Source organism: Monodon monoceros, unplaced genomic scaffold (genome assembly GCF_005190385.1).
Source record: "Monodon monoceros isolate NGI ecotype Baffin Bay Population unplaced genomic scaffold, NGI_Narwhal_1 Super_Scaffold_3, whole genome shotgun sequence".
Classification (NCBI taxonomy): Eukaryota; Metazoa; Chordata; class Mammalia; order Artiodactyla; family Monodontidae; genus Monodon; species Monodon monoceros.
Genome location: NW_021703780.1, coordinates 94,837,029 through 94,861,417, shown reverse-complemented (window position 1 = coordinate 94,861,417; position 24,389 = coordinate 94,837,029). Strand labels below are relative to the sequence as shown.

Below are 24,389 nucleotides of genomic sequence, written 5' to 3'. Positions count from 1 at the left end.
TATACCTTTACAGTGTAGAGATCCAGAGGCCACCACCTTAATCCAGTGATCAAGCATTACCCACATAGTATTCTTGGCCACAATATTTAACCTGACTCTAATCATGAGGAAGCAATCAGACAGATTCTGAACGTGAGGCATTATACAAGGCAGTTGGCCTGGACTCTTCAATAAAAGTCAATATTATGAAAAACAAACTAACAATAAAAAATGTTGGGGTCTGTTTTGCATTCAAAAGACTAACGAAGCATAACAACTGAATGAATTGTGTGAACACTGATTAGATCTTAGCGTTTGAAAAGTTCTATGAAAGACGTGGGACAATGGGGAATGTTTGGGTAAAGTCTGTGACGCGGTGTTTTGGAACTCTTGTTAATTTTCTTAGGTGTGATACACGGTTAAGTAGGGGAATAGCCTTATGCTGAGGAGGAATGTGTTGAAGTATTTAGCAGTGATGTGTTGTAATGTCTACAAAACACTCTCAAATAATTGAGCAGTACTAAATATAAGTAGAGAAAGGGAGGGAGAGCAAATATGGCAAGATGAGTGTAAGTGTAGGGTGACGGATGTTCATTATTTTAATTCTACAGCGTTGTTAGAGATTGGAGCAGTTTCAGAATCCGCTGCAGGGAGCACCCTAAGCATGCTGTATGGCGGAGGCTGTCACATCTGTCCTCCAGTTCAGGCTGGGCCAGGTCACCTCTTCCGCCATCTGCACACACCCTGCCCCCTTACCGAGCTGAATCGTCATCTCCTGTTTCCCCTTAGGTGAAGACCCGCTTGTGGATGATCAAAATGAACGAGATATCAATTCAGTGGCTGGCGTTCTAAAACTGTATTTCCGAGGACTGGAAAACCCACTCTTTCCTAAGGAAAGGTTTCAAGATTTGATATCTACTATTAGTAAGTATTTCCCAGGTGGAATGATCAATTTCTTGACCAATCTTTATTGAAGCTGCACTCCAGGCTCATCGCTGCAGGGGAGGGGTGCCTTGAAAGAAGCCATATGACTCTTGTCTTCATGGAACTTAAAACCTAGTTGTGGAAATAACAAGATTGTTTATAATAGAAGGACTCATGGGCATGGTACACCTCTGGGTATAGGAGGAGCTCAGAAGAGAAGAGGCAGAGGGAGCCTTGGTTTCTCAGACCACAGCTGAGGGAGAATGATGTGAGTAGAGTCTTCGGGGAGGAGTGGACTCAGGGATCCTAGGAAGGGTTGGGGACACACAGATCAATGGGACCAGCAGGAGGGTGTCCCAGCCAGTACATGGTGTAAGATGCTGGAAGGGTCTGATGGAGCAAGAAAGGGAAGACCTTGAATGCCTTGCAAGGATTCCAGAGCTTTTCCCCTTGGGTTACAGGGAGCCATGGAAGGTTTGGGAGTCAGGTCAGCAATATGGCAAACAGGGAAATGATGAAAATAAGTTGATTGTGGGCTTCCTCTGACATCACTAGCCATGAGAGTCCTTCTTGACTAGTATTTCTGTGGATAAAGGCAGGAGCCCAATCTAGGGGCTGAAGTAAAGGCACCTTGACTGTAAGATGCCAAAATCCAAGGCAATCTTTTGGGAGTATTTTTTTAAATAAACTTTTAATTTTAGAATATTAGAATGTTAGTATTTTGGAATAAACTCTTTTTTTTTTAAAAATAAACTCTTTGAGTTACAGAAAAGTTTCCCCACACCCCGTTTCACTAGGGATGCTTCTCACAATGTTCTGAGGGATATTTGCAGCCAGGGAAGTGCCCCAGGAGGTGACAAGAGCCTAGGGAGGCTTGAACCCTCTTATTTGTCTTGTGTGAAAGGCGCTTCCTCCACTCTTCTGCCCCCCACTACTTCCTGCTCATCTTTCCTGATCCACTTCAGGCTCCAGACCACCGCTCAGAAATCCCAGGCCACAGAAGCCCATCCCTGTCTGAGCCCCGTGTCACTTGCTCAGCCAGTATTTCCAGAAGCTCCAATAGACCAGTTCCTGAGCGGACAAGGTGTTTGGCCCCTGGTACAAGGTCATGGCATTGTGTACCTTGAATAACAGTGTGAGAGGAAAAGTCCCTCCTCAGTTCCCTCCCAAAGCCTTGGTTACATCAAGGAGTGACAGCCCCTCTGCCCCCAACGTACAAGTCAATCTCCCTGCTAAACAGAGAGAGCAGGGCCTCAGTCTCAGAAACTTTTGTATAAAACAATGTCTACCTATAATTTGGTAGCATTGTTTTGCTTTCATTGTACCTCTTTTTATGTTACCTTCTAATTATGGCAAGTGATCCTGGTTTCTCCTTTACAGAGTGAGGTACGGTCTCCTTTTTTTTTTTTCTTTTGCGGTACGTGGGCCTCTCACTGCTGTGGCCTCTCCTGTTGCGGAGCACAGGCTCCGGATGCACAGGCTCAGCGGCCATGGGTCACAGGCCCAGCCGCTCCGCGGCATGTGGGATCTTCCCGGACCGGGGCATGAACCCGTGTCCCCTGCGTCGGCAGGTGGACTCTCAACCACTGTGCCACCAGGGAAGCCCAAGGTCTCCTTTTTTAAAGAAATGTATTTAAGAAAACAGTAACAATAAACAGTAGTGGAGGTGGTCTAGGGCAGTGTGACTGAGGCCGAGGACATGGAGGGGCCTGTATGGGGGGCAGTGGACTCGATATGTGTGCCAGAGCCTTCCACTCTGTGTGGAGGCCTTGGTGAGGGGCCAGACCTTGAAGGTAGGCTGGAGCATGCCAGGTGAAGAAGAGAGATCACCAGTGTGTGCAAAAACCTGGAGCAGGAGAGCCTTTGTGTGTTTGGGTGGAGGGATGGGGGGTGGCTAAGGTGGCCTGGCACAGTTCTTCTGCAGGGCACTACTGGCACTTCGGGTAGAGCAGTGCCTTGTTGTGTGTCCCACACATTCAGGACCCTTAGCACCTTGGCCCCTGGATCCCAAATGCCAGTGGCACCCTCCAGTCACTGCAACAACCCCAGAGAATGCCCCACATATTTGTAAGTGCCCCAGAGGTGCACGCCCACTTCATCTGAGAAACATGGCTCTCAATCATCTTCAGATACTTGGAGAAGGGGTGGCAGCTGGGAGATGAAGCAGGCAAGGGTGGTTGAAGCTGCATCATGAAGGGCCTTGGATACAGAGGAGAAAGGGGAAAGCTGTGTTTTAAAAGGAACATGCTGACAGGATCTGGAGGCTGGAGGGAGGAGGGGCTGAGTGAGAAAAACATGTTTTTCTCTGAAAAAGAAACTGACATGGGTTTATGCATGAGCCCTGCAGATGATCATTGGAGCTTTGGTGGCTCACTCTTGGCCTGAGCTTTCTCTCCCTACAGAGAAAAGCCCACAAAGCACTTTTTTCTCCTTACCAAGCCCAATTTGCTGCCCCCAGCTCTGGCCTGACTGATTAAATGTCTGTATCTCTAGGGTTGACCTGAAAATGGGGGTCAGAGACAAGAGCCCAGGAATCACCAGGCTCTTTGACCAATATACAGCTCAGGAGGTGGTTATTTATTCAGTGCTCATTTCCTGAGCACCTACTCTGTGCCAGGCCTGTGCTGCAGCTGGTGTTTTTAAAGAGTCTAATAAAACCTTGTCCCTGCCTGTGTTCATCAGGACTCATAGGCTACAGGTGACAGAAACTCAGCTTACACTGACTTAACCCGTAAACGGGAATGTAGTGGCTCATATATCTGAAAAGTTAAGGCCCAGCTGGACTCAGACCTCACACGACATCTTCAGGAATGTGTCCCCTCCAGCTCTGTGGCGACTGCACTCCCGGACACCATCTTCTTTCCTGGGAGCCCCCAGCTGCTCCTCTACCCAGTTTCAAGAGGGAATTTCTCTCTAGGTTTCTCCAGCTGAGTCCCAAGGATCGACCCTGATTTGTTCTGATTAGGCCATGGACTCCTTCCTGGGCCCAGCCCTGTGGCTAGGGGAATTTGATGCTCTGATTGGCTAGGCCAGGGTCACATTTCCATCCCTGGAACTGAGAGTAAAACTGCCTCCCCCTGGGCTTCCCTGGTGGTGCAGTGGTTAAGAATCTGCCTGCCAATGCAGGGGACACGGTTTGATCTCTGATCTGGGAAGATCCCGGATGCCGCGGAGCAACTAAGCCCGTGCACCACAACTACTGAGCCCATGTGCCACAACTACTGAAGTCCGCGTGCCTAGAGCCCGTGCTCCACAACAAGAGAAGCCACCGCGATGAGAAGCCCGCACACCACAACCAAGAGTAGCCCCTGCTTGCCGCAACTAGAGAAAGCCCATGTGCAGCAACGAAGACCCAACACAGCCAAAAATAAATAAATAAATAAATTAATTAAAACAAAACAAAAAACCTGCCTCCCCCTGAACCACATGGGCTGATCTCACAGGTGGGACTCACAGATGTCAGCTACTTGGCTCTCTGATGATGACAGGCGCCCTGAAAAGTCCCTTTATGTTACAGAACTGGAGAACCCAGCTGAGAGGGTGCACCAGATCCAACAAATCCTCATCACCCTTCCCCGCGTGGTCATCGTGGTCATGAGATACCTCTTCGCTTTCCTCAACCAGTGAGTTGCCAAGCCAAGGGGGGGACCCCCTCTTTGACTCAGCCCTGGCCTCCTTTGGGAGGGGGTGTCCTGAGGTTTGTAGGTACAATTGTTCCTAGAACATGGGACCCTCCTGAACGTGAGTAGAGCCCCCAAGAGAAAGAAACCACGGGGGAGGATTCACCTTTCCCTGGTGACGTGTGGGTACTCCTTTCTTGTAGCCTCTCGCAATATAGTGACGAGAACATGATGGATCCCTACAACCTGGCCATCTGCTTCGGGCCCACCCTCATGCACATCCCCGATGGGCAAGACCCTGTGTCCTGCCAGGCACATGTCAACGAAGTCATCAAAACCATCATCATCCACCATGAAGCCATCTTCCCCAGCCCCCGGGAGCTAGAGGGACCTGTGTATGAAAAATGCATGGCTGGAGGGGAAGAATATTGGTAAGATTCCATTCTTCTTAATATTATTATTATCATCGTTGTTGTTGTTACTGTTGAACCAGAACAGTAAGAAACCCTTTGATTTTCTTACTGCTTTTTAGTCTGTACTCCCATATATATTTTCTCATTTGAGCTTTGCTCCAGCCTTATACGAGGGATAGGTACATCAGTCAAGACTGTCTTGGTTTATAAGGGACGGAAATACAACTCAAACTGGCTTAAGCCAATTGGGAATTTAGTTTTAACTAAATAAAGTCTGGGATCATAGCTTTAGGTATAGCTGGATCCAGGAGTTCAACTATTATCATCAGGACTCAGTCCTGCAATCCCCAGCCCCTGGCTGCTTTCTTCTACATTGGCTTCATTCTCAGGCAGCCTCTCCCTTGGTAGTTTCAAAGAGGCATCTGGTAACACCAGTTTAGAGCCTGTTCTCTCGCCATTCCCAGTGGAAAAAGAGCTCCTCCTTCCCAAATGTTTTAACACAAGTCCAAGAATTACGTCTCCTCCTGAGGCTTGGGTCTGGTGAACTAATCACATCGATTAGGAGATGTATGTAATGCTGTCATTGGCCAGGTGAGCTGCAAGCCCATCTCAGGCAGCAGGGGGTGGATAATCCCCACCTCAACCTCTTAAGCTGAGAATGACACTTCCTTGTCCCCTACCATCTAGAGTTCTCTGTTCCTGGCAAAGTTTGTTCACTTTCTTTGAGAGCTCCACACCAGGCCAACAGGTGCTAGTTGGGCACCTCTGTGTACCTGGTGCTACACTGGGTTTTGGGAGAAATATTTTAGAATCTTATCAAACTCAGGGCTGACTACCTTCCCCAGGCTAAGACCTTAAAATACGGTGAAAATAGAACATTTCTGTGAAGACAGAAAATTCAGAACACCAACTGACAAAAACCAAAGGGCTCCTACTCTTTCTTTCTTCCCAATCCAGGACAACACACAGCTGTATGTTTAGGTATTACCCACACTGCTTTCAGCCAGATGCCTACAGGGGAGTTAGTCTTTTGATTGTCAGAGCATTCCTGGACTCTTGCCTCGCTTTAGTTCTGTGGGCATATTTGGGCAGCAGCTTCAAAGAAGGGAAACGTTCCAGCCTCCTTGTTTCTCTGCAACACTTCTCTGCATAGAAACACCGGGCCACAGCTCTCTAATCTCATCTGAGGCACCTGGAGCCAGTCTGTCCCTGATCTGTAACAGAAATCCTACAACCAGCAAGCACACTTTTTAGACAAAGAGGAGCTTTTCAACTTTATCGCTTTTGCAGCCATTACCAGTTTTCTTTTCTTGCTGCAATATATATAATTAGTGCTCTGGGAAGGCACGTACAGATCTTAGCATACTTACCAAAGCACTACATACAATAACCACACTTTTCTTAATCCCATTTGTGATTAATCCTCATCCCCATGAGAAAGGAAAACTACTAATTACATCGTAATTTTGGAGGCGTTTTCAAAGCCAAAAAGGAGGATTTGGTTGAGGGTCTCATCACAGTGGACAACATTCATTCACCAAATGGTTACTGAGCATCTGTCCTGGGCCAGGCCCTGGGCTGAGGGGTAGGGATGTAACCTGACCAGGAGTAACCCCTGAGACAGGGAGGAGGAAAGAAGCAGTTCTAGGAGTAGGGGCCCTGGAGCCAATGTAGGGAGGTCAAGAAAGGCTTCCTGGAGGAAACACGGTGACTTGACTGAGGCCTGAAGGATGAACTGGGTCAGCCAGGTGAGAGCGGGCAAAGAATGTGCTAGGCCTGGAGCATGCAATAAAATGAAAAGCGTTCTGTATGCCTGCAGTGTTGCATGTGACGAGAGAATGGTGAGGGAGGAGGCCCCACAGGCCGGCAGGAGCCAGGTTATAAAAGATCTTAAGCCATTGTGCAGAGTCTGGAACTTATCCAGGAGAATTTTTCATAATAAAGTCCATATTCCTTTAAATGGTATTGTAAATGTCACCTTCAAGAAGCCTTCCTTGACACCCTATGTAGGTCCGCTCTCCTGTTCTTGTCTCTGCTCATCTGTGCCTATATAACACATTTCAACTTGTAGCACTTCTGTTTCTCAGCCCATGAGGGCAGGGTTTGTGTCCACGTTACCCATCAATGCATCCCTCTTACCTAGCACCATGCCTGGCATAGATTAAGACTCAGTCAATGGTTTGATTAAAAAAAAAAACGGATTGGCTCACTATGTGAATGAACCCTGGCCTCAAGAAGCTTACAGTCCAGTGAGGGGGCATCAGCTGATGAAGTTATCCCAGCGCACTAATGACAGAATTTGATGGTCCTGGACTCACTCTACCCCTAAGCCCATCATGGTTGCCAGCCTGCTCGCCACCTGGGCTGATGTGGATTTTGCACGCAGCACCATGAGGCAGCCCCGAGGAACCCACTCCTTGGGAGCTTCACCCACCTTGCTGAGCTTGTCACCTCTGCTGCAAGACAGGCAGGGAGCCAGGCCAGATGGATGACTCTCAGAACTTCCAAAGTTCCTTCTGCTCTGGCCTGAGGTCCTTCTGAGGAAAAACGTCGGTGTTTTACTGCCTTCTAGATCTTACAGAATACTTAGGCACTGACGGCCTTTACCAAGAAGACAGCCCAGCAAATTTCAGGGCTGGGGTCAGTTGGGGGATGGTATTCAGGGAATCTTCCCAATGGGTGAGGGGGCCGGGAGTGGTTTTCTGTTAGGAAGGTCTGCGGGTGGTCAGATGAAAAAAATGGGATGAAGTGGGCCTGGCCTGATCTGGGTCAAGGCACAGAGGTGGGCTAGGCCGGCACCTGCGGGCGGCTGAGGGCAGCGTGAGGTACAAAGCCCCCCCAGGAGTCCCCTCCCCATGTTTCCTTGCAGCGACAGCCCGCACAGCGAGCCAGGGACCATCGACGAAGTTGACCACGACAATGGCACCGAGCCTCACACCAGTGATGAAGGTGAGTGAGGGGGAATCGGGGCGAGGAACTCACCTGGGGCCTCTCCTGCTGACTCATGCCTGCCCACCTGCTGGGCCGACCCACGTAACCGCCACCCATCCAGCTTTGCAAGTCAGCACGTCATCCTCTGACGCAGACAGCGACCCAGAAAGACCTCCAGTCCACTGCATCCCCACACGGCTTGCCTCCTTCCCTTCTGTGTCCTGCCTGGCCTGAGTGCAAATCCTAAGTGGCGAGAGTTTCCTAAGTAGGAAGCAGGCTTTGTCCTCTGTCCCTCCCCTGTTGGGGGTCTGTTCTGCACCCGGCCTGAGCTGGGACCTGGGGCACATCAATGAGCCAGACGTGGGTCATCAAGGCTCTCCTGGTCTTGTCACCTGACAGGCCGAGAGCAGCTCCGCACCATGCAGAGTGACAATGCCAGGCTACAGGGGTGACCCAATGCAGTGGGTACCCCAAAGGCGAGGCCAAACGGTGGTGGCCCAGGGAAGTGTGAGCACGTAGAGAGAGAAAGGCCGGCTGGGGTCTGAGGGACTCCTCAGACCTTCCACCCCTCTAGACAAGGAAATAAAATCAGGTTTGTCTCTAGGGAGCCTGGACAGTATAGGCAAGCAGTCTGGATAATACGGGCCTGGGGCCAGCATTTCCATTAGGCAGATCAGGCACAGTGCCCAGGGCCCACGATGCTTTCAGGGCCCATGAAAACGTTTTAATTTTTTTTTAATAAAAAGAAAAAAGAGAATATGAGCCTGGATTATATTCATCTCTGTACAATGCAGTTGTGAGATATAATTTTTGACATTTCTTCTAGTGGAGGAAGGGGCCCATGCAAGCCCAGGTGCCAAGGGCCTGAGAGTCACAACACCTCCCTATGTTGACTGAGCACAGCCCTCCTTTCTCCCTGTGATAGTCTCACTTTTAAAAAATCATTATTCAGCAGTTCTCTTATTGGCCTTTGTGTTTGTCTTGTGGGACAGTCCCAGGCCCTGTTGGCCACCATTTTTGTCAGGAGAACTGGGTATCTCCTCAGGTGAGGTTTCTGGGAGTTGGCATAAGAGGCAAGACTAATAGGTGGGTTTTCATATTCTAGTGGGACTATTTCAGTTTCCACCCACAGAACCTCCAACTCAAACTGACTTAAGCCTAAAAGGGATTCAGATCATATACTTGAAAGTCCCAGGGTAGGCATGGCTTCAGGCATAGCTGGATCCAGGAGCTTAGTAGAGCTTGTCAGGAATGTGTCTCCACCTTGCCGTTCTGCTTCCCTCTGTGTTGGCTTCACCCTCAGGTAGGATCTCCCTGTGTGGTGGTCTCTGGCAACTCCAGGCTTTCCTCATCCTTTTACCCAAAGTCCCAGTGGAAGAGAGCTTCCTTTTCAGAATGGTTCCAAGAAAGCTGTTGGGATGAAGTCTCACTGCATTGCCTTGAGTCACGCACCGAGGCGAGAACCAGTCACTGTGGCCCGAGAGGGAGCTGATGGGTCGGACCTGGGTCCCAGGGCAGGAAAGCACATCTAGGCACAGTGTTCAGCTCTGCCAGAATCCTCAGAGGCTGAAGTCATCCTGAGCTGAGGAAAGTGTCCTGCAGAGCCTTTGTTTTGAGATATGAAGGCTGCCACCTTCTGCTTGTTTGCAGTGGTTTGCTTTTCTATGTCCTTCCTTTCCTCTCTTTTCCTACCACCTCCAGTCCACCCTCTTCTTCTATCACTTTTAACAGCCCCCCTTCTCGTTCTCTCCATCTGTTTCTTGTTTATTCCCGTGTGTTTGTGTGTGTGTGCACGTGCGCGCAGCTCTTGTTCTAGATCTTGCTCTCAGCCTCTCTTCTTCCACTGGTGGAAAACACCTCTTGTCCAACAAGTTAGACTGATTTTTCAGCATTGAGACCTATGGGGGCTGCTGGTGGAGGCAGACACGTCTGTGAGGAAGTGGGTCAGGTGCCCTCCGAGGAGCCTTGCAGCCTTCCTGGGGGACCCACTTTTGGGGGGCTGAGGTCGCTGTCAGTCACCCTGCACCTGCTCTGTTTCCCCACAGCTCCTCACTGGAGGTGGAAGGTGCTGTGGGCATCAGGACTGAGGAGGGGGAAGGCCAGATAGCACGGGGCTTGCTGCCACAGGACACACCTGGCAGGCTTCACCCCCACCAAGAAAACCCCCAGAAAATGCTGCCTCGACCCCTCAGAGCAGAGGCACACAGGTCCCTAGAAGGGGATAGATCAGAGCCTTGTGTCTGCTTCTCCGGGAGATACTGCCCCTATTGTTCTTTGTCATGCTGCTGGTTTCTGAGAATGACAAAGGTAGGAAGAATCGTCCCGGAAGGACAGTGATCCTCCCCGGGAGAGCCAGTTCAGGGAAGGCTCTCGCTGTATCCTGTGTGTTGGTGTGGGTGCTGAACCATGGACGTTCTCTGGAGAAAAACTAATTGCATTGTCAAATGTTTACATCCATGCCAACTCCAGCTGAAACAGTCATAGAAATGTTGAGCTGCAGGAATGGTCAAGGGGGCACTGGACTCAAGACCTTTATGGCCATGTGATCTTTGATAAGCCACATAACCTCTGGCCTTGGTCTCCTTATCTGTAAAATGGGAATGGCAGCAGCAAGAGAATTGTGGTCTAGGTTAAACTGAGGTGACATACATGAAAGAGCTTAGCACAGTGCTTGGGACCACTAGGTGGCTACGAAACATTAATTGACTGTGTATCCAGTGTAAATCTTTCCTGATCCTGATAAAGAAACCGAGTCCAAAGAATTTTATTGATGTGACTATTTATTGGCAGCCTAACTGCCTGATTTCTTACCTACTTCCCTCTAAGACATTTCATGTAGGAGATCCATTGGTATCTTCATCTCTCTTGAAAGTACCCTGTATGAATGGAGCCCAGCCCTTCAAAGGTCAAATAGGCCATAACACTACAACTCCACGTCCTTGTACTCGATGGCTCACCCAATGAGTGACCGAATTGGAGGACCAAGTCAGTTGTTTGAGAGTCTCCTGCCTTTGCTGTCTCAGCAGATTCTGCACCTAACTGACGCCCGCTGCCCTGTCTTGAGTCTATAACACATCATGGGTGTGAGTGTGGAAAATCCATTTGTGCTTGCCCTTCCTGTCTCCAAGACTTAGGAAGAAACGATGGTTAGGCTAAGAACCCTTGATTGTCGGAAATAAACAATGAAAACATTAAGGCAGCCAGTCAGTAGCAACTTTATTAATACAATGCTAAATGAGGAAGCAGACTGCCAGACAAAGAAACCACTGAAACTGGTAACAGAAACGTGCTCATATAGTTAACATGTGCACCATCATCCTTTCATTGATATTTTCCCCAAATTCGCCAAATTGCCCTTGACTCCTTGCACATCATCTACATCTAGAAAACCATTAAACTGTTAACTCTTTGCACACATCAGGTATCCATAAATGGGCTTTAGGAGGCCCATTACAGGCAAAATTTTATTTCTGTAGGAACGTGTGCCTCTGAGAAGAGGTCCACAGTTTTCATCAGATTGTTCCAGGCATTGACTAGAAATCAGGGTAAGATTTTTACTTGTTTCTAAAATATTGGTTCCCAGTATCTTCTTTAATAAAAAAATTTCAAACACACTGAAAAGTTGAAGATAATTATACAGTGAACACCCATATAACTACCACTTAGTTTCTACGATTGATAACATTTTGCTTTATTTGCTTTTACATGTATCTGTCTACCCATCCGTCAATCCATCTTATTTTGTTTTTAATTAATTAATTTATTTATTTATCTATCTATTTTTGGCTGCATTGGGTCTTCGTTGCTACGCACAGGCTTTCTCTAGTTGCGGCGAGTGGGGGCTACTGTTCGTTGCGGTGTGCGGGCTTCTCATCGCAGTGGCTTCTCTTGTTGTGGCGCACGGGGTCTAGAGCGCAGACTCAGTAGTTGTGGCACACGGGCTTAGTTGCTCCGCAGCATGTGGGATTCTCCTGAACTAGGGCTCGAACCCGCGTCCCCTGCATTGGCAGACGGATTCCTAACCACTGCGCCACCAGGGAAGTCCCTCCATCTTATTTTTAACACATTTCAAAGTAAGTTTCAGTCATCACTGAATGTCTCCCCCAGACACTTCAGCAAGCAAATCATTAAAAAGGGCCAGTATTGTTCATGGTTCTTTTTTTAAAGTAAAATTGCAACACTGAAATGCATAAATTTTAAGTGTTTCATCCATGAGTTTTTATAAATGCAAAAAATTTGTATAACTCAAACCCCTCTCAAGATACAGAACATTTCCAATACCCCAGAATGTTCCTTCATGCCCTTTCCCACTCAGTCCCTGCCCCCAAAGCCCAAGAAGCAGCCACTGATGTGATTTTTTTCCACCAGAGATTAGTGTTGCCTGCTCTAGAACTTCATATAAATAGAATTGTGAAGAGAGTCTTTCTGATCTGTCTTCTTTCACTCGGCATAATGTTTAGAGATTCATCCATATTGTATGTATTAGGCAAGGTTTTGAGGGTATTAAAATGGTATTTCAGTCAGTTTACACGTGAAAGCCCAATTCTGCCTGAATGATTGCCACTCTACCCCGTAAGAAATAAAGACAATGGAAAAACAAGAACAGTGGTCACGTCATTATTTCCTCACCGCTAGTGTAGGGATGGTAAACTGGCCAGCACCACGTGCTTAGGCCTGAAACCTGGGTAGGAATCTCACTGCCTCTTTTATTTTAACCATTTTAATGAGATATAATTCACATACCATACAGTTCACCCATTTAAAGTGTACAATTCAGTGGTGTTTAATATATTCACAGATACGTGCAATCATCACCACAGTCAATTTTTGAACTTTTTTTTTCAAAAAAATGTTATTTTTGAACATTTTCATCACCATAGAAAGGACCCCCATGGCCTTAGCTCTCATCCCTTACTCTCCTTTCCCTCCCACATTTCTCCCCAACCCTAAGCAACCACTAATCTACTTTCTGTCTCTATGTGTTTATCTATTCCAGACATTTCATATAATGAAATCATGCCGTACGTGGCCTTTGTATATGGCTTCTTTCAGTTAGCATGATGTTTTCAAGGTTCATTCCTGTTGTAGCATGAATCTGGAATTCATTCCTTTCTATGGCTGGATACTATCCCATTGTGTGGACAGACCATGTTTTGTTCATCCATTTGTCAGTCGGTAGACATTTGGATTGTTTCCACTTTTTGGCTTTTATGAATATTGCTGCTGTAAACATTTGTATACAACTTTTATGCAGCCATATGTTTTCATTTCTCTTGGTTACATACCTAGGAGTGGAATTGCTGGGTCATACAGTAGCTCTATGTTTAATCATTTAAGGAACTGCCAGAGTGCTTTCCAAGGTGCCCGTACCATTTTATATTACTACTAGCAGTGTATGGGGGTTCCAATTTCTCCACATCCTTGTCAATACTTGTTATTATCTGACTTTTTGATTATAACCATCTTAGTGGGTGTGCTGTGGTATCTCCTTGAGGCCTTGATTTGCATTTTTCTCATGACTAATGATGCTGAGCATCTTTTCCTGTGCTTATTGGTCATTTGTATAACTTTGCTGGAGAAATGTCTCTTCAGATCCTTTGCCCAGTTAAAACTTTGGTTATTTGCGGGTTTTTTGTTTTTGTTTTTTTTTTGTGGTACGCGGGCCTCTCACTGTTGTGGCCTCTCGCATCGCGGAGCACAGGCTCCGGATGCACAGGCTCAGCAGCCATGGCTCACGGGCCCAGCCTCTCCGTGGCACGTGGGATCCTCCCGGACCGGGGCACGAACGCGCGTCCCCCGCATCGGCAGGCGGACTTTCAACCACTGAGCCACCAGGGAAGCCCTATTTGTGTTTTTATTATTGAGTTGCAAGAGCTCTTTCTATATTCTAGATATAAGTCCCTTATCAGATATATGATTTGCACACATATTCTGTGGGTTGTCTTTTTGCTTTCTTGATGATGTCCTTTGAAGTGCAAAAGTTTTTAACTTCGATAAAATCCAATTCATCAACTTTTTCTTTTGTTGGTCATGTTTTTGGTGTCATATCTAAGAATCCTTTGCCATATTCAAGTTTATGAAGGCTTACCCTTTGTTTTCATCTAAGAGTTTTAGGTTTTGTGTTTAGGTAATCCATTTAGATTCATTTTGAGTTAATTTTTGTATATGGTGTGATCATTCCTTTCTGTATGGCTATGCAGTCCCAGCATCATAAATTGAAAATATTATTCTTTACCCCATTGAATGATCTTGGCCCCCTTGTAAAAAATCATCTGGCCATAGATGTATAGGTTTATTTCTGGACTCTCAATTCTATTCCACTGATCCATATGCGTATCCTTGTGCCAGTACAATATTGTCTTGATTACTGTTGCTTTGTAGTGTGTTTGTTCTTCTTTTTCAAGATTTTTTTGGCTATACTGGGTGCTTTGCAATTCCATATGAATTTTAGAATCAGCTTATCAGTTTCTACAATGAAGTCAGCTGGGGTTCTGATGGTGACTGCGTTGGATTTGTACATCAATTTGGGAGTATTGTCATCTTAAGTGCTATGTCTCTGGTCCATGAACGTAGGATGTTTTCAAATTTTTTATATCTTATTTAATTTCTTTCAACAATAATCTGTAGTTTTCAGAATATGAGTTTTGCACTTCTTTTGTTAGATTTATTCCTTAGTATTTTATTCTTTTTGATGCTAATGTAGATGGAATTGTGTACCTAATTTCATGTTGAATTGTTCATTACAAGTGTATAGAAATACAATTGATCTTAATAATTGTTCTTGTAACCTGCGACCTTGCTGAACTTGTTCATTCATTCAAATAGTTTTTAGTGAGTTCCTTATGATTTTCTATATACAAAATCATAGCATCTGTGAATAGACATAGTTTTACTTCTTCTTTTCCAATCTGGGTGCTTTTTATTTCTTTTCTTTGCCCAATTGCCCTGGCTAGAACCACCAGTACAATGTTGGTTACAGGTGATGAGAATGGACATCCTTGCCTTGCACCTGACCTGAGGGGGAAAGCATCCAGTATTTCACTGTTAAGTATGATGTTAGTTGTAGGTTTGTCATAGATGCCATTTATCAGGTTGAAGAAGATCCCTTCTCTTCCTGGTTTGCTGAGTGTTTTTATCATGTTGGCTTTTGCCAAATGCTTTTTCTTCATCTACTGAGATGATGATGTGATTTTTTTGGTTTTTTATTCTATTGATTGATATATTACATTAATTGGTGGGGGCGATGTTAAACCAATTTTCCATTCCTTGGATAAATTCCACTTGGGTGTGGCACAAAGTTCTTTTTATATGTTACTGGATTCACTTTTCTAGTATTTTGTTGAAGATTTTTGCACACATATTCATGAGATATTGGTCTATAGTTTTCTTGTGACATCTTTGTCTGATTTGGGTATAAGGTTAATACTGACCTCATAAAATGAGTTGGGAAGCATTTCCTCCTCTTCTAGTTTTTGAAAGAGTTTGTGAAGAATAGTTATTAATTCTTTAAATGTTTGGTCTAATTTAGCAGCAAAACTGTCTGGGCCTAGGCATTTCTTTGCGGGTGGGTAGTTTGGTCTTTTTTTTTTAAAACTGTTTCAATCTCTTTATTTGTTATAGGTCTCTACAGATTTCCTATTTTTTCTTAAGTTAGTTTCAGTAGTTTGTGTCTTTGTAGAAATTTGTTCATTTCATCTAACTTATTCAGTTTACCGGCATACAGATGTTCTCAATATTGCTTTATAATCCTTTTTTCTTTCTGTAAGGTTGGCCATAATGTCCCTTTTTCATTTCTGATTCTAGTGATTTGAGTCTTCTCTTTTTTTCTTGGTCATTGTAGCTAAAGGTTTGTCAATCTGTTTGATCTTTTTAAAGAACCAGGCTTTGGTTTAATTGACCTTCTCTATAATTTATCTATTCTCTATTTCATTAATTTCTACTCTGATCTTCATTATTTCCTTCCTTGCTTTAAGTATATTTTGCTCTTCCTTTTTCCAGTGACTTACAGTGGAAGTTTAAGCTATTGACTTGAGCTCTACTTTTTCTTAATACAGGCGTTTACAGCTATAAATTTCTAAGCACTGCTTTAGCTGCATCTCATACATTTTGGGATGTTGTGTCTTCATTTTCATTCATCTCAAAGTATTTTCTGATGTCCCTTTTGATCTTTTCTTTGACCATTGGTTATTTAGGAGGACGTTGTTCAATTCTTCATAATTTTGAGTTTCCTACTATTGAGAAATCAGTAGTTTCATTCTATTGTGATTGGAGAAAATACTTTGTATTATTTATAGTCTTTTAAATTACCTGAAGTTTGCTTTATGGCCCAGAATATGGCATATCCTAGAGAATGTTCCATGTGCACTTGAGAAGAATGTGTATCCTCTTGTTGTTGGGTGGTGCATTCTATAGATGTATGTTAGGTGTACTTGGTTTATAATGTTAAATTTTCTGTTTCTTTGTTGATCTTGTGTCTAGTTGTTCTGTTCCTTATTGGAAGTAGGCTGTTGAGGTCTCCAATTATTATTTTTTTGAATTATCTGTTTTTCCCTTCATTTCTGACATTATTTGCTTCATGTATTTTGCTGCTCTATTATTAGATGCATTATATTTATCATTGTTATATCTCCCTAATGGATTGAACCTTTTGTCATTATAAAATGTACCTCTTTATTTCTAGTAATTATTTTGTGTTAAAGTCTGTGTAGTCTGATATTAGGATAGCCACTCTAGATTTCCTGTGGCTGTAGTTTGCATAATATAGTTTCCCCATCGTTTTACTTTCGCTCTAATTGTGTCTTTGAATCTAAAGATGTCTCCTATAGACATCATTTAGTTGGATCCTCTTATTTTATCTAGTCTGACAGTCTCTGTATTTTAAATGGATTGTTTAATCCATTCACATTTAATGTTATTATTGACATAGTTGGATTTTTACCTGACATTTTCCTTTTTTGTTTTCTATGTGTCATGGTTTTTTGTTCCTTTATTTCTTCTTTACTACTTTCTTTTGCATTAAGTATTTTCTAATGTATTATTTTAATTTTTAAATGATTTTTAAACTGTGTTTAACTATATTTTTGAGTTATTTTTTACTGGTTGCTCTAGGGTCTACCATATATATCCTAACTCTGAGAATGAACTTCAGATTTATACTAGCTTAATTCCAGTAATATGTGAAAATATTACTCATATATAGTTGTATTCCCCTTTCTGTATTTTTGTGGTATTATTGGTATACATATTACATCTGTTAATTATATAAATGCAGCAGCACATTGTTATAATTATTTTTTTTACCATCTGTAGCCATTTCCTTAGCCCAGTACAGCTTTTCTCTCACCTCCTTTGTTCTCTAATTGCAAACATATTATATATATATATTACAGTTCTGTGTGTTATAGGCCCAGCAATACATTATATACATATATTATACACATATTTTTTAAACTTGCTTTTAAAATAACTTAAGAGAAGAAAAGAGAAAAAATATGCATTTATACTCTTTTGTGATTACATAATTATCTTTATTAGTGCTCCCTGTTTTTTCTGTGGATTCAAATTACTATAAGGGTTACTTGCTTTCAACCTGAAAAAACTTCCTTTAGTGTTTCTTATAAGGTAAATTTGCTAGATAACACATTTTGTTTTTTTTTTAATCTGAAGATATCCTTATTTTGCCTCACTTTTGAAAGACAGCTTTTCTAGATTTAAGATTCTTGGTTGACAGTTATTTTTTGGAGCACTCTGAATGTGGCATTCCACTGCCTTCTGACCTCCATTGTTTCTACTGAAAAGTCAGATGTTAATCTTATTTGGGTTCCCTGTAAGTGATAAGTTATTTTTCTCTTAATGCTTTCAAAATTGTCTCCATGTCTCTGACTTTCAGCGTTATTACTGTGATGTGTCTATATGTAGATCTTCTTGTATTTGTCCTACTTGGCATTTGTTCAGCTTCCTAGATGTGTAGGTTATTGTTTCTTCAATAAATTTGGGAAGTTTTCAGCCATTATTTCTTCAGATATTTTTTCTGTTCATTTTTCTCTTTTCTCCTTCCACTACTCCTGTTACACGTATGTTGACACACTTAATGGTATCCCACATTTCTCTATGGCTTTGTTCACTTTTCTTCCTTCTTTTGTCTCTTGGTTCTTCAGCTTTCGTCATCATTTCTATCAATCTGTCTTCAAGTTTGCTAATTCTGTAGCCATTTCAAATCTACTATTGAGCCCCTCTAGTAAATGTTTAATTTCAGTTGCTGTATTTTTTTTTTTTTTTATTGCGGTACGCGGGCCTCTCCCTGCTGTGGCCTCTCCCGTTGCGGAGCACAGGCTCTGGACGCGCAGGCTCAGCGGCCATGGCTCACGGGCCCAGCCACTCCGCAGCATGTGGGATCTTCCCGGACTGGGGAACGAACCCATGTCCCCTGCATCGGCAGGTGTACTCGCAACCACTGCGCCACCAGGAAAGCCCTAATTCCAGAATTTTTTAATTTATAATTTGTATCTCTTTATTGATATTCTCTATTTGATTCAACATTGTCCTCATACTTTACTTCTTTAATCACGGTTTCCTTTAGCTGTGAACATATTTGTAACAGCTACTTTGAAATTTGTTAAATTTGACATCTGGTCATTCTCACAGGCATTTTCTGTTGTCTGCTTTTTATTTCCCTCCAGTTTTTGCATCATACTTTTTCTTTTCATACTTTTTGGTTTTTTTGCATGTCTTCTAATTATTTTGGGTTGGAAACTGGACATTTTAGATAAAATATTATAACAACTCTGGGTACTGGTCCCTACCCTGTGAGGCTTATTTGTTATTTGCTTCTGTGTTTGTTTAACAACTGACTGGACTGTTTCAGTGACATCTGTGTTCCCCTTCCTCCCTTCCCCCATACATACAGTGTTAAGCCTGATGTTACTTCCCAGAGAGGAACAGCTTTGCATATGCCCACAATCACCTGGGATGACAGTGGTTTCAGTAGGGTTCTCTTTGCTGACTACATCCAGCTGTTAAACTCCACTAATTGCTGCATGTTTTGCTCTATTATTTTTAAACATCTTTATTGGAGTATAACTGCTTTACAGTGGTGTGTTAGTTTCTGCTGTATAACAAAGTGAATCAGCTATATGCATACGTATATCCCCATATCTCCTCCCTCTTGTGTCTCCCTCACTCCCACCCTCCCTATCCCACCCCTCTAGGTGGCCACAAAGCACCAAGCTAATCTCCCTGTGCTATGTGGCTGCTTCCTACTAGCTATCTATTTTACATTTGGTAGTGTATATATGTTCATGCCACTCTCTCACTTTGTCCCAGCTTACCCTTCCCCCTCCCCGTGTCCTCAAGTCCATTTTCTAGTAGGTCTGCGTCTTTATTCCTGTCTTGCCCCTAGGTTCTTCATGACCATTTTTTTTTTTTTTAGATTCCATATATATGTGTTAGCATATGGTATTTGTTTTTCTCTTTCTGACTTACTTCACTCTATATGACAGACTCTATGTCATCCATCTCACTACAAATACCTCAATTTCATTTCTTTTTATGGTTGAGTGATATTCCATTGTATATATGTGCCACATCTTCTTTATCCATTCATCTGTCGATGGACACTTAGGTTGCTTCCATGTCCTGGCTATTGTAAATATTAACAGTGTCCTCAGTCATAAATTTTTCTACAAACCAATCCAATCAAACTCTGTCTCCTTTGAAGGAATAGTTTCTGAGGTCATTGTTTGGTATTTGTTTTGACCCTAGGAGGGCTCCTCTCAGCTGTCTTATTCTCTGGTTATCTCTTCCAAAATAGTTGACCTACAATCTGGGCTGTATCTACATTAAATCTGTGAACCTGCCCCCAGTTGCCTCTCACCACAATCTCCACCGTTCTCGAGAGCACCCTTAGGCCTAAACTTCTCCAAGCTCTGTTGCAAAGTGAAGTCAATTCCTTTGGGAAGAGAGTAGCAGCTGTTTTGCAGCCGACTTCTTCCCCCAGGCAGAATCTCTGAGGTAGAGGTCTGGAGCTGGGGGTGAGGACAATGGCAAGCTTCTGAGTGACCTCCGCATTCTAGGAGCTGAGGGCTTTGTGGAGAGGAAGGCAGCATCCTGAGGCCCTCTCAGCTTGCCTCTTCTCACAAGGAACCATCACCTCATGAGGTGGGGTAAGGGTGAGCAGGGCCCGAATATTCCCACTGGTGCTGTGCCCAAGGCAGAACTTCTATTGTGTAAGTGAAGGTTGGGTGGAATAGGGAGCCCTCACCTCTCTACCGTACTCACTTGGGACTTAGCCTCAGCAACAGGTAGCTGGGGTCAGGAGTAGAAACACTGATGTCCTGCTTCTCCTGGGAAGAAGGCCCTCCTGCTGGAAGCTTGGTGGGAGAGGAAGCCCTATATTCGGGCTACAGGAGTCTGAAGTGGAGTCTGCCTCCCTGAGCTTGGGGGTGCTGGTGGAGGGAGGGAGTAGTCTTGGTCCAAATTGCACAGACTCTCACTTTTCTTACCGAATTTTCATAGATTTTCTTGAATAGATGTTTCTTCATTTGTTGTTTGCCTGTAGGACCATTTCCAGAGGCTTTCAGTCGTTGTTTGTTTGCTTGTTTTTGCATTTTTCACAAGTTTCACTGAAGGGTAGATCAGCAGATCTCCCCACAGTGTCCTGCCAGGTTGATCACTCTCCTATCCTCTTAAATAAGATCAAAGTCTTAATACTAGTTGGTGCTGTAGCCAGAGGCAATGAAAGAACCCAAGGTCATGAGTGAACAGAGAAGAAAAGAAGGACCCTGTGGACAGGCCACAGGTGATTTCATTACTTTGGTTGCAGGGAAGATGAGAGGGAAGAGAGGGCACAGCCACGTTCCTACCCTTTAACACGGTGACCGTGGCCTCTGATAAATGGTCCTAATGAGATTAGGATTCTCTCTTAAAAGAGGAGAGACAGTGTGTGTGTGTGGGGAGAGGGCGGGGTGGACAGGGGGCAGTGAGGTGGTTTGAGAGGGACAGAGCCGTCTGCTCTCCCATGACCTAAAAGGGTCCTCTGTTGTGGCATCATTAGAGAGGGGCATTTGCGCTTCCTCTTGGGTGATAAGTAGAGAAGGATAACGAGTATGGGATTTGCAAAATCTCCAGCCTTCAGATTCTGAAATGAAACCAAAGCTCCAGTCTGTCTTTTCTTCTCCATGTCAGGCCCTGGGCTATTCTAACCACCGCTGAACTGCTCCTGCCTCCAGCCTCTCCCCTCCAGTCCTTTTCCAATTCTGCAACTGCTCTGCTCCTGGAGTGACTTTTCTAAAGTGTGACTCCAGCCGGGCCTCTACGGGGACAGCCTTCAACCTCTTCTTTAGCTCAGGAATGGCCTCTTTATTTCTTCACTCCCTGTAGGGCCCGTGGGGCACCTACCTGGCCTAACCAGCCTCTCCATAAGCAGGAGTCAAATTGAATACCAGTCATACAGTATGGTATATATGTATATTTATATTTGCACTGTGTCCGTGTAAAGGCCCGGTAGCAGGAATAAGCATATTGTGTTTTAAAAACATCAAGAAGGCTCTATTAATGATACCTGGGACCTGGGCTTAGATCTCAGCTCATCACTCTCTACTTATATGACTCGCCCCTTGCGTGACAGATCATTTCACCTCAACCTCAGTTTCCTCACCTGTAAAATGAGGATAGTGTGCGGATACTGTTGTGAGGATATCACTTACATGCGATAACATAAGTAGAACCCTTGGCACATGGTAAAAGCTTAATTTGTTCATGCAAGTAACAAGTATGTATTGAGTGCCTACTCATCCCAGGGACTGTTGTAAAAGTGGGAAAATAGCAGGAAATAAAATAAAATCCCTGTCTAATGGAGCTCACATTTTAGTAGGAAAGATCAGCAGTAAACAAATTTTGAAACTACACATTTGTGCACACACACAAAAGTTCAGGTTTTGATCTGATCTATGAAGAAGAATAAAGCAAGGGTGATCTGAAGTTGGTGCTTTTGTAGTTAGTGAAGGGTGGCCAGGAAAGGTCTTGCTGAAGCATTGGCATTTGGGTACAGATCTGAAAGAAATGAGAAAATGGCACACAGTGGTCAGTAAATATTTGTGAAATGTGAATGATGCAAATGTCTGGGAAGAAAATATCCCAAGGAGAGGCAATAACAAGTGCAAAGGCCCTGTGGCAGGAGTACTTGGCATGTTTTAAAAGCATTAAGAAGGCTCTGTGAATATTTATACTGTAGTTTTTAGGGGTAAAGTGTACTGATGTCTGCAACTTACTTTAATATTCATTAAAAAATTAGATGAATGGATGGATAGATAGAGGGATGGACAGATATATGCTTATGTTAGTATAGTAAAATGTTCATAGTAGCATTTAGGTGGTAGGTATATGAATATTCACTGTAAAATTCTTTCAACTTTACTTTGTGTTTGAAAAGTATCATAATGCAGTGTTGGCAGAGAAACATCAGGAAGTCTAGTGAGGCTGGAGCAGACTGAGGGAAGGAGAGAGTAGTCAGAGAGAAGGCCACCGAGGTCTCCAGGGCCCAGAGCATGGAAGGCCTCATAAGCTGTGAGGAGACATTTGTGTTTTTTTCTAAGCACAATGGGAAGCCTTCAGAGGGATTTGAACAAGAGAGTTTCATGATCTAATTTATGACTTTAAAAGATCCCTCTGGCTGCTGTGGGGAGAAATGCAAGCAAGAATGAAAGCAAGGAGGCCAGGTAGAGGGACAGTGGTGGTCTGGACCAGGGGGGTGGCAGTGGAGGTGGTGAGGCTGGTCAGATTCAGGGGCCAATTTGAAGGAGCTGCTGATGGATTAGATATGCATTGCCCAAGAGCAGGGCTTTGGCCTCAGCAGGGCAGATGGTGGTTCTGTTTCCTAAGATGGGGAAGATGAGGGAATGAAGTAAGTTTGGGGAGGGGTGTGTGGGAGAGTGGTAAGAGGGAGAATCACATGTTCTATTTTAGGTGTGAAAAAAACAAATAATAGACTTCCTAATAAATGGTAGCTATTATCACTGTTTCTACCCCACACGATTACATAGTGACCTCTGCAAACACACGAGCTCTCTCTTAGCTTGCAGCTCAGCTCTACTCATCTTTTCTTCTTTTCTCCCCCTTACATTTTCCACTTTTCCTCGCTCCTCCACCCGCCACTCCAGACCACCACCAGTGACTGCTGGAGCCTCTGGAAATGAGCAAGCCTCAGCCCGGGTCGGCTCCTTCAGCATTACAAGGGGTGGGATCAGAGGAAGCCCTTGGGGTCAAACCTGAGAGCACGCAGACCGTGGGGTTCAGCTCATGGGCTTGCAAAACCCTCCAGCCTTTCTGTCTCTGTAGCTAGGCAGACACACAGGTCACCAGGTGGTGCTAGCACATGGCTGGCGTGAGATTCAAAGACGCAGCAGAAAGAAGTACAGAGATCTCTCCATTTTACTGAGAAGGTGACTCTGAGTCCAGATCTGAGTTCATTTGACCCATTTAGCCGGGCTGTCATTTTGCATCAACTATGTCAGAACAGCATGTAAAGACATTTGTCAGGTAGCCATCTGGGGAAAGCTGACTTAGCTGTCAGAGGCCTGCTGTCTGCAGAAGGCTGTCCCAGGCACTGAGGGCTGGGTCCACCAAGAGGCCACTGCATCTCATGGGGGCACTGGCCCAGTCTTCTTGAGCCACCTGCTCACAGAGAGGAGTCCTAGTGTGCATGCATGGGTTGGGGATTAACAGGGAGGGATGATTTCCATGCTGCTCATGGCCCTTAGGAGTCATTAGCTCTGGTAACAACAACAACTAACTCTCATATGAAGCTAATTGTGTGCCAGGCACCGTTACAAGCACTTCATGTGTAATAACTTGTTTAATCCTATGACAGCCCTATGAGGTACGTACTATTATTATCATTCCCATTTTACAGATGAGGAAATGGAGGCTTAGAAAAGAGAACTAAGTTGTTCAAGGTCACACAGGTAAAAAGTGGCAAAGCCAGGTATCGTGGCTTTGCCACTTTTTACCTGTGTAAAACTCCATGATGGACAGGTGGACAGGCTGCGTGGACAGAATCAAGATAATCCATGAGGACAGGAGAAGAGACACAGGGAAGGTATCTGCAGGATAGAGAGAGCAGGGGCCACCTTTGTTACTCTTTTGTTTATTAGAATTTAATAAGATCTGTCTGCCTATATAGGTGTGTATATATATATATATATATATATATATATATATATATGTATTCTCTTTATAATATTAAACATCTTTGTGCTTGCTTTAAAATACAAATACATTGACACTTATACATTACCCATTTTCTACCATTTTCTACCCATTTTCACTTCTCAGGGTACAAGCTACAACACAGGTTAAATAAATCATAGGCTTAACTGTCCTGCTCCCCCAAAAGTCTCCTACCCAAAGATCACTAGCTGCATGGTCTTGAGCAAAACACTTAAATTCTCTGCGCCTGAGATTTCTTTGTGTAGACCCACCCCGTAAGCTAAAGCCATTAGTAATTATGATCATAATCACGAGAGCC

At 44.2% G+C, this 24,389-nt stretch overlaps 1 protein-coding gene across 4 annotated transcripts in view; it reads left to right on the top strand.

The window, feature by feature from the left end:
* The window catches only part of SRGAP3 (SLIT-ROBO Rho GTPase activating protein 3), a 258,464-nt gene that overhangs the window by 219,759 nt on the left and 14,316 nt on the right, over positions 1-24,389 (top strand). For all 4 annotated transcript variants that reach the window (XM_029243762.1, XM_029243760.1, XM_029243763.1 and 1 more), the window contains 4 exons: positions 769-903; positions 4,421-4,526; positions 4,727-4,954; positions 7,806-7,885. In XM_029243762.1, coding sequence (XP_029099595.1) covers positions 769-903; positions 4,421-4,526; positions 4,727-4,954; positions 7,806-7,885 — 549 coding nt within the window. The remainder of the gene's footprint in view (positions 1-768; positions 904-4,420; positions 4,527-4,726; positions 4,955-7,805; positions 7,886-24,389) is intronic.